The 13969-nt window shown below is 37.3% G+C and overlaps 3 protein-coding genes across 3 annotated transcripts; all 3 read left to right on the top strand.

The window, feature by feature from the left end:
- Positions 1 to 1255: 1255 nt before the first annotated feature.
- LOC149678188 (uncharacterized) lies at positions 1256 to 1836 on the top strand. Its single transcript, XM_089836210.1, has 2 exons — positions 1256 to 1417; positions 1598 to 1836. Exons 1-2 carry the CDS (start codon positions 1288 to 1290, stop codon positions 1774 to 1776), a joined length of 309 nt encoding a protein of 102 aa, XP_089692336.1. The 5' UTR covers positions 1256 to 1287; the 3' UTR covers positions 1777 to 1836.
- A 511-nt stretch (positions 1837 to 2347) lies between these two features.
- On the top strand, positions 2348 to 4541 carry LOC149678187 (uncharacterized). Its single transcript, XM_089836208.1, has 4 exons — positions 2348 to 2467; positions 2565 to 2827; positions 3037 to 4047; positions 4352 to 4541. Exons 3-4 carry the CDS (start codon positions 3912 to 3914, stop codon positions 4531 to 4533), a joined length of 318 nt encoding a protein of 105 aa, XP_089692334.1. The 5' UTR covers positions 2348 to 2467; positions 2565 to 2827; positions 3037 to 3911; the 3' UTR covers positions 4534 to 4541.
- A 2046-nt stretch (positions 4542 to 6587) lies between these two features.
- On the top strand, positions 6588 to 13917 carry LOC149678186 (crustacean hyperglycemic hormone-like). The gene is made up of 3 exons (XM_089836207.1): positions 6588 to 6726; positions 12921 to 13156; positions 13592 to 13917. Exons 2-3 carry the CDS (start codon positions 12921 to 12923, stop codon positions 13698 to 13700), a joined length of 345 nt encoding a protein of 114 aa, XP_089692333.1. The 5' UTR covers positions 6588 to 6726; the 3' UTR covers positions 13701 to 13917.
- The last annotated feature ends 52 nt before the right edge of the window (positions 13918 to 13969 follow it).

Genomic DNA, 13969 nt, shown 5'->3' with positions numbered 1-13969 from the left:
ACTACTTCTGCTTCGATTATAGAATTTTTCAATTTACTATTATTATTATTACATCCATAGACGTCACATATAACACATATTATATATTAATAAAGAGCTGGATCTGAAGCAGTCTTCAAATAAATTTTTTTAAACATGTAATATTTTAGAGAACAACTATTTCAGTTTTCATAGGGCTTCCTTTGGCAGTGAACCGACATGTTTGTTTGTTATCGTTTTGTAACAATGGGGCCGCCAGGATATTTTTGTTGCTTTTGGGCCGCCATTTTAAAAGATGGCGGCATGAATATTCACAACACCTATAAATCGCGCTTCTCTATGGCTGGGATATAGCGAACCCGTATACAAAAACTTAATTTGAATGAGTGCATTATGAAATCCGACTACTTATTTCGCGAGCTCGAAAGCGGATTCCCACATTTCTCTTTCAAGGAAATTTCATTTAATTGTTTATATCCAAGGAAAAATACCAGATTTTTGTGGTTCAAAACAGTACACTCGCGTTAAAAAATTCTAATTAAATAATAAACAAGTTGGCAACATGTGTGTAAATAGTTTCTCTCTTTGCCGAAGGTCCGGTTTGGTAGGCCTATGGCATTATCTCTGTGGTGACGTCATAACCAGAAATCAGAAGCTTATAATCTCCATTATACAAGATGCTACAAAAGTGTGGCAGGACCGAACTACATGTATGCCATTTTGCCACTCAAAATAGACTGTAGAACTGTACTTCCGTCCTACTACCATTTTGCAGAAATGGTGAACACCTTTGGTTGCAATCACTATCGACTACACCTATAAGAGTAATATTCTTCTTGATCCAAGGACACTTCATTAAATTGGGAAAATTCCAATATGTGAAGCCTTTGCTCTTACTAGAAGTGCATAGATACTGTTATCTATGTACTTCCGCTTTCACAACTTGCAGTTCTGGAAATATCAGCTGATTCGGAGACTTGGAGCCCTTCAACCTCTTGGAGGAGGAAGGTTTGATTCTGGAGTAGCATATTCTAAAGCCCTAACACATTAGGCCCATCCCCAACGCAAAATTTACCCATAGTACCCCGGTTTTAGGTAGGACATACGCTTTAGGTGCCACTTGGTGTTTGCGACAAGAACTACTATTATGACGTGCCTTCTCTACATAAATATTTTCACTAACCAAGAGATGGGGCTGCACTCACTGTTGCCCACAACTCCAGCATTAACCTTCCCTCCTCCAATGCTCAATTGTGTATAAACCACGAACGCTGTATCAGAGATACCAGAACTGAATGCTCTGTCAACATGATGACGTTTAACAAGTTAACAATCGCGAGCCTGTTGCTGGTGGCCTTAATGTCAGCCGTAGAATCGGAGGACCCCTGCAAGCCCATTGGAAAGAGAATTCCAAAACAAGACATCAAACCGATTGACAGTAAGTAGTTAATCCATTCCAGATCAGAATACAGTTCAAAATCATTTAGGTGAGCGTGAAATATGTTAGTTAGTTTTTTCGAGGTGCTACCTTATGGCGTATTCTATTTACCTGCTCTGAGATCGCTCGCGATTTACTTATAGCGAATTCCATCATACAGCATTACCTATTTAATTACAGACTATCGATGTCCGATACCTAATTGCCAAGCAGGATTTTGCAGTAGTCCAGGAGCAATTGACGAATCAGAGTGCCAGTCTGACGCCGATTGCAAAGCTACTGACCCCTACAAATGCCGTAACCCAAAATACATTTGTTGTTCAACTTGTTGTAAAAATAATTGCTATCTAATTGGATAATAATTTCATTGATGTACCCCACTCTAAGTAAATAAATTCTAGTGAGTTCAATACAGACAATTTTCTTCAAAGTTCTTTGTGATATGAAAAGGTTTGGATTGGTCAATTAAGGGACTGATGGGGTCAAACGTTTGGTTTAGATATTGCTACCCACCCATTCCATATGGCCAAAGAGCTGGGTATTTTACCCGGAACTATAGGGGCGGACCAGGGATAGATTTAATTTTAGAAGTAGGAATGGAGAAGGGAACGGTTACTATTTACTTCAGTCCGACTCATAGGCCACCCAGTATAGAGCCCCTCCCTGCAACACGCAATGAAAAGTTTAAATTATCTTATTGGCTCACTTAAACTACGTTTTGATGACGTTGCTGACGGGGATGGCAAAAAATACGTAATTCCTTTTTACCTCTGTCGCTATGACCCGCCTCTTCTTTTATACCCCCCTCCGTCCCGTGGAAGGGGGGCCGCCGGGACTTTGACGCGTTCCCAGATTACTCTGTTCTCCATTCCTACTTCTAAAATTAAATCTATCCCTGGGCGGACTTAACCCCAATAGCAAAGGTTAATTACCCAGTGAGATGAAAGAACAAAAAAATATTGGTGCTTCTCAAAACATACCCTACCCTAAGTCACTTCATGACAAGCTCTCAGTAACCAGTGACAAACTTATGGAGCATATCTTCTAAATGTATGGCATACCTTCTCTTCCATTACTATTTTCTCTGTTACTACTTTAAACAACAACTGTCAACACGTTATGAAATTGGGAAAATTCAAAATTCCAGTTTTGAAACCTTTGCCTCGACACGTTGCGTTATGGAAAAATTCCATCAGCTGATTCGGAGAACTCACTGTCGTTCAACTGTGTATAAACCACGAACACGGAATCAGAGAGCGCACAAGTAGCGCTCTGTCGACGCGATGACGTTCAATAAGGTTCTAATAGCGAGCGTTTTCATGGTGGTGTTTTTATCAATGGTTGAATCGGATGACCCTTGCAAGCCAACTGGGAAAATGATTCCAAAAACAGACTTCGCACCAATTGATAGTAAGTTTTTTAATCTTTTACCTTAGATTAACCCTAATCCCTCTAAAGCGTTATCGTCTGGGTAAATAGGGAAAATATGGACGACAAAGACGTTACATTGGGCTTCAACGTTACCAGTCCACCATAGGCTTATTGTTTGAAATCATATCTAATGTCTATGTTGTCCACATACCGGATTTTCGTTTTAAGACAACCATATTTAATTACAGACAATCAATGTCCGTTGGCTAGCTGTGTTGAAGGATCTTGCAGCGATCCGGGAGTAATTCAAAAATCAGAGTGTCAGTCGGACTCTGACTGCAGAGCGACTGACGCTTACAATTGTCCTAATCAGAAATACATTTGTTGTTCACTTTGTTGTAATAATGTGTGTCTTAAAGCCCAACCATAAATAGCTTTACTTTTGTTTGGTTATTTTCATAAAACGTTATGAATGTTTATTTCAAATTGATGTATGTTTATACGCAAATAAACAAACTGGTTTCCTTCACGTTGTCCATGACGTCAATACACTTTGTCACTTGATTACCGAAGTAATTAATTTCTCAAACACGCTTAGCTTTCAAAAAAACTTTTCCATTATATAGTTTTCAATATGACAGTCGCATGGGAAATTCCGATTTCATTACAGAATTATTTCGCAGCTTTTATCTCCAGCTAGGGGTTTTACCATAATACGCTACGTTGATCATTTGCCAAAACGCTTTAGAAAATTTTTATTCCATCTAGTTGACAGTTGAGGTAATACGGAAAACCTAAAATATCGTAACAACAATAAGTATGATATTCAATAAAATAAGCTAATGGTGTAATTCCGAGGAAAACATAATTTCAAGGATGCATGTGAGAGGAGACTGGTTCTAGTAAGTGGGGAGGTAAAAAACGAAGCAGATAAAGTGGTGCGCAGCTTAGACGCGCAAGTGCAACAATAGGTGGCGTGTCGTGCTTAAAGTTGATTGTTTCTCATGATAAAACTGAGGATGAAACACCTGCTGATACAACATTTTACGGCTACAGCTATACGAAGCCGCGGCCATAGCTCCGACTTCGTAATGAACTTCAATCGAATACATCCTTTAACCCAATGAAGTCGTCTAAATTATCTTTCGCGGTGTTAACGTTTTCATTGCTTGTGATATGTTCTACGGTGCATTCAGAAGATGACCCTTGCAAGCCAATAGGAATATCAATTCCTTATAAAGATCGACAATCAGTGGGAGGTAAGTCTCGATCTTAACTTCAGTTTGACCATGGTATCAAATACCTGCCTTTGAATCAACTAGAGTTCGAATAAATTGGGTTTTTTATCTATTCTTCTACTAATTATAAGACATATCTGCATAGGAAATACCCCACAATGATTTAAAATTCAAATAACTGTGAGATTTCATAGGTAATTTGAAATTAGCACCTACGACCAATTAGCACCCTGCCTTCTTGATAACAAAATTCCGGTTGCCAATCATTGTACTTCACCTTTATTTACTCTTGGTATAAAGGTGATTAAGATAAAGTTCATTTCAGGTGATCAATGCCCTAAATATAAATGTAACATGGAAACCGTTTGCTCGCAACCTGGTGTTAACTTGACGTCGCAATGCCAATCAAATCAGGACTGCCAAGTTGATGCAACAACATGTCCAACTCCACCAAAATATATTTGTTGTTCATTTTGTTGTAGAAATGAATGTATTAAAACCGATTGAAAGATTAACTACATCTTTTAAAAGCTTTCAATTGCACTTCTGTCGCTAAGAAGAATGAACACAGTGGTAATCAAGTGCTATCGCGAACGTGTATAGGCACTTAGGCAGATATTCATACAGCTAACAAGAATCACTGTGTACGTGCCATTTTCTAATCGTATCTAGGCGGGTTTTGGTTTTATGGAATGAGCTAGTCTAGTCATGGCGAATTTTACCTTACGAATAATCTATCCCGTAGCTCGTTGAACCTTACGTACGTGCCCACTCTCGCGTTGCTACCAACCAATGAAATCACAGTTAGAGAGACTTAGAGAATTAGAGGCGTAACGGATAGTAATTTCTCAAGCCCGGTATACCCACAAATCCTGCGTAGAGATTAATATGGGTTATATGGAGGCACAATAATTCCTATGAAATTTATGTATTCCTGGTATTGGCAAGAGTCAAGGGTTATTTCCAAAAATAACTATATTGAAGAGAAATTTCATTAAAAGCAAACACTCAAATTGATTTCTTGTAGTATTTCACACGGTTTTTTAATTCTTCAATCAAATGGGATTTCCACTGATAACTTTGGATGCCAGATAAGAAAAGAAACTAAGAACTACAACATGACGTGAATATTAATATCAAAGAGCTTTTAATCAGTTCAGAAGGTCAGAACTCCGGATATTTCAATGCTATGGAAATAAATCCAATTTGCTCGGTATTCTGCAATTTAATTTTGAACGGTTTCGAAGAAAGTTTATCCGTGCTCTCGAATTATTACCAGTAACAGGGCAATTTCCTCTGATTACTTCGAAGTACTTGATAAACCCACGACATCAACACCACAGTTATCTTAATTGCAGTAATTTCACAGATGTACTAGATTGAAAATCGTGACTCAAAAAAAACCAAGTAATTCCCCAGAAATATTATTCGTTTCGTTCTTTCATAAAGCAAAAGACTCAGTCACTTCCACGAAATGGAAACTATTAAAGAAGTTAGCCGCTACGTCGCTGAGATGCTAGTTTCCTCTTCTTGTGTATGTTCTCCTTCAACTGTCCCCAACCATCAAGGGGGAAAAAAAGAGCGGGATGCGGGAATGCTCTTGAATGGAGCAACCATGGTTCTTCGACAAATGGCTCGTTTTTGGAGATTCCGTCTACCTCGTTACACCTGAAGATGCCTGAACTGGTGGAGTCTCGGAGGCAGGTCACTTGTCCATATTGAGTTTGTGGGATGTTCTCTATTTGTTGGGTCTTCCCACGGCCTTTGCCTTCTCTACACTTTGATGGGTCAATGGAGAGCTTTTGGTTGGGGGAGGGGTTAAGTTTAATGACGTATTTTATAAGGTCATACTGGATTGAATGTAATGAGAAACCTGATATCCACATATATGGCTCCCAGAAGTGTGGTAAGACTAAGGAGGGCGTCCAACTGAAAGCTCGCTGCATCCTGTTTAGTTAGATAAAGTACGTGGTACTGACGTCATTAATGTTAGTCTAAATGTATGGCCTGAGCTGACGACTTGCAAAATGGTTGCCAAAACCGAGGTAAGAGATAGGAGGGCGTGACGTCAATAGAAAGTTCATAGTAGAAGGCTATAACTCAACCCTGAATATTTGCTTCCACAAAAGTGTTAATTGAGACCACTCCAACGCAAAAAGTACCAGAAAAACCGCTGAGAACCCAAGAACTTTGTAAAATAGATAAGCCAGTAAGTAGTTGTAGTTTGTGGGCCTTGATATACCAGAAAAATGCAGATCATATTTAACATTTTCCGGAGAGACTGTAGCTTCAAACCTTTGTTTACAAGAATCCCAAGGTAGTTTTTGAACAGACAAAATGTCCTCCCAGTTTTACAATAATCATATCGCGTTCATTAAGAATTTTTTTGAAATATTAACCATTCCTCGAGTAACACTGGAATAGCGTAAAGAATATATATATATTTGAAACGTGCTACGGGGCACGTTAGTGGTCTTCAAAGAAAACTCGGATCGAGACACACCCCTCAAGTTGTTACTACAACACACTACGTAGTCGAGGTTAGACACTGACTCAAGTAACAGTTACAAGCTTTCTCACTTACCCTAATATCGTTCGGAACGCCGTTCTGAACGTCACGAATCTACCGTTAACTGAACAACGACTGAGGAAACCACATTGAAACACATTCTTCTTATAAAGGGAAAGGTTTATAATAAGGTGAGTTGAAAATTGTTATTATATTTAAATTTTATTTATCAGATTTAATTTAGTTAATAACCTAATTATTCTTAAATTTAATATTTAATTTCATTTAAGTATCGTGTATAATATTTGTTTAAAATTTATAAATACAAAAGAATTTTTTAATTTTTTTTTAAATCCTTGGCCCATTTTTTTAATTTATCGAGTCCTTCTAATTTTTGATAACAAAAATTGTACCGCTACACTTTTGTCTCGAGTATTATAATAATATATTTGTGTTAGAGTTTAACACTAATTTTTTTTATTAAATTCCGAATTATATACGTCGATATTTGTAAATTCAAATTCCAAAATTTTTAAAAAGTTTTAAAAAAGTTATTTATTCAATGATGCCCGTTTTAAATTGATTATTATCTATTATCCACGCAGATAATTGATCATTACTCATATGGATAAGTTGAAATATGGTATTCCAATATTGAATTTTATTATCATCATTAAAACATCACAATTTGAATTATTTATGGAATTATCCACATGGATAAATTGAAATTAAGTTTTACGAATTCCGGTAGCGTATTAAACTGTGTTACTTAAAAAATAATAATGATCAATTATCTACTCAATAATTTCCATGGATAATTGAAAATTAAGTTATCCAAATATTAAAAAATATGACTAGAATCATATTTTTGATCTTTAACTTTTATCCGTGACAATAATTGGTATAGATAAATCAACGTTGACAAATAACTGGTTCAAATCAATATTGTATGACGTTTGTTTAACATATTGTAATCGCGGATTATCTTTATAAGGGTGTTTTCAAGCTCGGGTCCGAGTCCCGAAAAGTGGCATTCCGAGGGCCCCAGGAAAATAAGTCAGTCGTTTATCATTGGGGAAAATAGGGGCTTGTCAGCCATTCAACCTCCCATAACCCCACCCGACAAAGATCACGCCATATTCTCCTATACATTCAACCAACTCCACCATTCCATGAAGCCAAGGCTATTTCTATGAATTCTTGGAATTGATAACTTAAAGACAGTAGTGTTCAATTTCAACTACCATTTGGTTAGGTTTTGATACTTATAAATACATGAAAATGTGTTTCTCATAAGGCTGTCATAAATTAAGGGGGATGTTCTTTGAACGATTGTGAATCGAAAATGTTCTATGACATTTTGCTCTCCGAGCCACGGTTTTCGAGTTATGATTGGAGTAGTTTAGGTTGGTAAATACCCTCAACTTCTGAAAATAATCTCAAGAGACGTCCGTACTTACTTACGCCAAGATTTCTTACCACTTGAACCAATGTAGCTTCGAGTGTATGGATAAGTCAGATGGTACCGATGTGCAGTACCATTCTTCGACAGGTTATAACCTGTTGAATTTCTCGAACCATCATCCATGGACCCCGGGTCATAGCGGTAAAATGCTCCTGCTGCGCCAACTTATTTTAGAATTGTTGGTGAAATTCAAAGGATCGTCAGTGTTTCCCAAAGTTTATCAAACACTTCGTATTTTGAACGCGAATTATTATTTATTTTAGGAAACTTATATTTCAAACCATTTCCATATTTGGCTTTGCATTACCAAAATTTTTGTTGAAAACACACTGTCTTATAAAAAGGGACACTAGAGACACTCAGCCAATAAATATTTGCAGGTCAATAATAGACTTAACAAATTAACACCCACGTGGCATATTATACTTTTTCCGGTCATATATTATGTCAATGAATTATGAATTTTTGACCACTAAAAATTCATCTGAACAGTTGCGACACAGTTTTCCATATGTCCGCTATGACCACGATGCAAGCTGATGCACGTTCTTTAGCAAAACAAATACTTGACAATTAAATGCGTAATTTTAAAACAAGGCGATATTCCAAAAAGGCACCAAAGCACAGTGGGATGGTTCCATGGAAAATCAATTTTGAGTCGAAAATGTTCTATGAAATTTTAACCCAAAGGGTAAACCGTTTGCATATTATGATTGGATTTCTTTACGGACAACCCCTTAATCAAAATTAGCATTGTCTTTCAGGTACTTTTGTTAATTTTAAGGGGTCATCCCTAAAACACTGTAATGTTCGTAATTTATTTAGGGTAACCCTTTGGGCATAATACCATAGAAGTATAGAACATTTTAGACTCAAAATATATTTCCCATAAAACCATCCAACTGTACTTTCGTGCAATAATTAATTACCCTATTTGAAATGAAACACTTTGTAAATTAAAATTTACAAAGAATCAATTTTAGAAAGGGGAAAAGTATAGTTACAAAACTCTTCCTCTCATGTTAAATTGTACTCTTTTCAAGTCTGCATCATTCTACAATAGCCTGATTCATCCTAATTTCTATGTAGAATAATTAACGCGCTTAAATTAAAAGTTCATTAAGCCAATTGAAATTAAAAGTGAATTCCGCTTAAAAAAAAAACAAGATTAATTACATACGAGAATGGGATCAAGATATTAAAGATAAATCTTTTCTAAGTATAAGCTTTATTTCGGATTTCCTCTCCCTCCTTCGGCGACATTAAGGACAAGTTTCGAGATGAAAACTAGTAACAACAACAATCACTCCAACCTAACCTAACCTAATTCAGTTGCTATTAACTAGGCAGAAGAGTATAACAGAAGAAGGGTGACACTCTGTATCCTCTTAAAGCAAAGGGCGGCTCCGTTGATGCCCCTGAAAGATGCCTTTTCCGCTACACGTTGGCTAAGCTTGGCAAAGGCTAGTTTAACCAAAGGCAGGAACCAATGGGACCTAGTGCATTAGGTCTGATTGGTTCCTGCCTTTGGCAAGGTAAAATTCGTGTCCAGAAGATTAGCCACCATGCTAGGGGTGATCATGGAGCCGCCTGTTACTTTAATACTTCAGTTATGTAATGTTCATGATTCTTCCCAGGCGAGGGAGCCCTTTTTGCTTGCTCTCCCGCCCATCAAACTTCAGATGGGCATGGCACCGTGCTAGGGTGAATTCTATAACTCTTTGGTATTTACTAAATCCTCTCGTCTTAACGTGGGACAAAAACACACAAGCGCATGCGCCTTGGCCAATGGTTAAGCGCTAATAGGCCGCTTTCTGTTGGGGGAGGAGCTAACATTCGTGAGAAAATTTTCACGGCCATACTGGTGGCTTGAATGCAAAAGGAGAGCCGATACCCACTAATATGGCTGCCAGAATCTTGGTAAGACTTAGCGGGGTGTGACGTACTACTCAGCCAACTGAAAACTCTCTATAGAGTAATGATGAGGGGAACTATTTACATGGCGTATGTGATTCGGTTTAGTAACCTTGTGCACTCCAAATGTAAAATGATGTTGGGAAGAATCATGTTACAATTGCATCACGCGCTTTGAGGTGGTACACTTCTCTCGAAGAGAAGTATTATATACTTCTGATATAAGATATTCTTTAAAAATGTGAAAAAATGAGCCATTCTAGTGTGAAGAGACTAGAGTTTCCTAGGATCTTGAGACTTTCTCTTGAAGAAGGACTGTTTTGATGGCCTCCCAAAAATAAGAAATGCGAAACGCGCAGCATGTTTGGCACGCTATATAATAGTCTAGATTGTGATGGTGTGGAATGCGATGATGACGTTTCACGAATCGTACGATATTTTTGGAGGCGTGTTATTGCGTCATCGCTTTCTAATTGGCCAGCGACGACCGCTTAGAAACGAACGCCGTAATATTAGTGGGGCCGCCAGAGGAGTGTCACTTGATGCAATAAACGCGTTCTACGTGTACATTAATTGCAATTAAAAACAGGCTCGAATTTATTTTTCCGGAAACTAAACGAAATATATCCGTTTTGTTTTGCAAAACAGTTCTAAACTAATTAAATTTAATTTTAAACTAGAGAAAGCCTATTAATAGCAAAATGTTTGGCATTGACATATTTAGATACGGGACTAAAATCAGACTGAAATAATTTAGTTATTGCTACGTAGTTTTCATTAATTTTTTTTAAATATAAAGAATCGTTAACTCCATTTATGACTTCAGTATCTGATGCAACGATTCAGATATTTGGCTGATGTAGAATTTACTGGAAAACACGCTTACACATTCATTAACATATCACACTTTTGTTTAACTCTACTTATTGTCAAAAGTTTAAAAGATATGTTCCATAAGTTTGACAATACCTATACTTCGTAATGCTAGAGACTCACCAAGAGCTAGTTGAAGAACGACATGCGAAAATTGCAGACTACACTCGGTTAATTTTGCAGACCATCTTCCTATTTAAGTCTGTATTAAGCCTTGGACAACAGCGCCTCACCAGGAACCTATGACCTACGTCACTTCATGACAAGCTCTCAGTGACCAGTGACAAACTTATGAAACGTATCTTATGATTTCACGTTATTACTCTAGAGTCATAATTATATTTAAAGAAGAAATACGTGTTGATTAAGTTGTTGATAAGTTATCGCACATTTCTTTAGTATCATTGCTTACAACGTGGATAAGTTAACGTTATTTCTAGACTTTTCAGACTATTTTTCCGACGCATTCCAGTTTCGTTATCTCTAGTTTACAGCAGAAGTGAGATGAGGCCAGAAGTACTGAGCTAAACAAATTCTTCACTTGGCGAAAGTGAATATTCTTGATAACACAAGAGCGGTTGGCCCTCTAGTAGCGGTTTCTGAATTTCCCCTCCAAAACGTGAGACGCTCGCGGTGGTAGACGGCCGAACTAGATTCAAGGAGCCGCGTCCGTGTTCGGCCGCTTTAGGTTGAGGGGAAGGGGGTAGGAAATGTTTTTGGAACTCGACCAATTTTTTTCTCTCTAGCGTAGGCGCGATTGAAGCGGCGTAAAATCCTCAAATTTGTTCACTAGTGCCAGGATCTACTATCAATGCTAGAGCCCTTCACTTCTAGTCTCATCTCACTTCTGTTTACAGTCATAATAATTTTAAGCCTTGCATCACGATGATAATCTCTCGAGTCTCTATAAACTTAGTAGCAGACTAGCAGTCGTGGATGAAAAATATCTAGGCCTAATATCGTTGTTTCATTATCTTAGTCGGTAATTGTCATCTCTAGGTCGCTAGGTTTTGTTATTCGATATATGACCTTGTTTTATTTGCATATTGGCAAATAACAATCTTTATGGAATGGTTTTAGTGTATTCGGTTTTTTCGCTGGTACTGAATGGTACGTATGTACGTTTAAGACTAAACAATTTCTAGTAGCCGTAGCCATGGTACACGTGACTTATAATTGCATTTAAATATTTGTATTCAAATTTTATCTTGAGTCTAATTCCCACAGTATTTTTAACCTTCCTTGTTTTTAAATTATATCACTCCACATTTAATCATCCTTGTATTACACGTTTATTTAAACGGAGGCTAGTCGGTATTCGGTAACTCGGTAAGCGATATCACGGATGTGTATTGTAGAAGGAGTAGAGACTAGACCTCTAGGGCCTAGACATAAGCGTACTAGTGCTCCGCGCACAATTTTCGCGCATACCGAGCCTATGTAAACAATTTCTGGCGTCACGTGTTTTAAAGAAGGCGTCGTTTACTTCTTTCCCGGCTTAATTCTTTGAATATTTTCCATATTATAGTTAACATAAATAGAAATAAATAAATAAGATTTGCAAACGCTTGAGAAACTCCCGTCACTCGGACTCGATACACAAAAGACCGAGGCTTAACCCTCCTGAACATTCGTAGCTCGCGGCCATCTTTATTGTTTACATGGGCTCGCCTAGGTTTGGAGGGAGGGTCAAAATTCATACCCCCTTTTTATGGACAAATAAGGTCTGGCTTTTTTTAGTAGAGGGGAAGCTACGAGTCTCTACTCCTTCTACAATACAGCTCCGTGGCGATATACTGTTGCGCAGAGGATGATCTCCAGGCTACTGCGCATGATCAGTTACCTATCAATTTTGCAAACTAAACTATATATCGTATCATTACCAATAAATTTAATAACAACGTTTGAACGATTAGATTATTTTAATAGTTAACAACCTGAATAATATTTCATTCATAAAACCATTATTTTAGGACTATCAGCATATTAAATGTTTTCTCTACAACGATATCATAACGTTACTAATAGACAGTAAGACCAAGCTGGGTCTTCTTGTTATAAGAGTACACACGACCCAAATTAACAGTTTACCAATTGTTATTAAAAATGTTCTCCTTACCATTTTACTTGCAGATGAAAAATAGTTGCTCCTCCGCAAGAAGGTTGAGCAGCTTTCTTGTGAGCATCTTGCTCGTCATTTTCCTGATTGGCTCGCAAGGTCCATCTTCCGTCGAAACCCGCAGAAAACGCAGTTTCGCCGGACTAGGTTGCATGGGCAAATACGACAAAATCATCTTCTCCAAGTTGAACCATCTCTGCGAAGAGTGTTACCAACTGTACCGAGAAAGCGAAGTCCACGGATTGTGCAGGTAATTACCGATGAAATTTCACGAAATCACGCTTTGTTTCACGCCCTAATTGTTCGGGCAATTAACAATTAAACATAAGCAGTGATAACGCCAGGATTTTTCAACTGGTCTCAGTCAGACTTGTATTTAAGTTGCTAAGCCTTTGCTGCTGCATGGCTGCTGTAATCGTTCATGAATTGACGAATTTTGAGAAAACATTGATTTTCGTTTTCTATCCACCTGCAAACTTTTGTTTAACTGGTTTCAATAAGGCTTGTAATTAAATCCCTTAAGTTAAGTATTTCAACAATATCATACTAGGCAATTGCAATCGCTAAGCCTCGCTTGGTTGCCGTGATTCTTAGTCCATACATTAACGTCTACTCCGAAATTAGTGTAACAGTTCAGTGAAGTTCAAAGGCCTAATTGGTTTTTTAACTAGGTATTTATTTTTAGATCAAATTGCTTCAACAACGATTCGTTTTGGCTTTGCGTCGAAGCGTTGTTGTTAAAAAATGAAAAGAACAAATTAAGCGAAATGGTTGAAACTTTATACGGAAGGTGACGTCATTAACCATCATTCATCATCCATAATAATTTATATTATATTCTTTTATAAATATACCCATTTTGTTTTTACTTACTTTTATTATATAATTTATACAATTTAACCCATTTTTGAAATGTTTTAAACGAAACAACGTTTGTTTTTTGACAAATGACTTATGAACTTGTATTAACAAAGTATTTTTGTGCTCAAATAAACGTATTTTTACATAAAATATTTGGTCGGTGTTATTATATAGAAACCAGGTAGAGTTTCCAGTCTATGTA

The sequence above is a fragment of the Phalangium opilio genome, unplaced genomic scaffold (assembly GCF_054372755.1).
Source record: "Phalangium opilio isolate 3A_F unplaced genomic scaffold, DU_Popi_V2 ptg000042l_1, whole genome shotgun sequence".
Taxonomy (NCBI): Eukaryota; Metazoa; Arthropoda; class Arachnida; order Opiliones; family Phalangiidae; genus Phalangium; species Phalangium opilio.
This window is presented reverse-complemented; position numbering and strand designations above follow the sequence as displayed.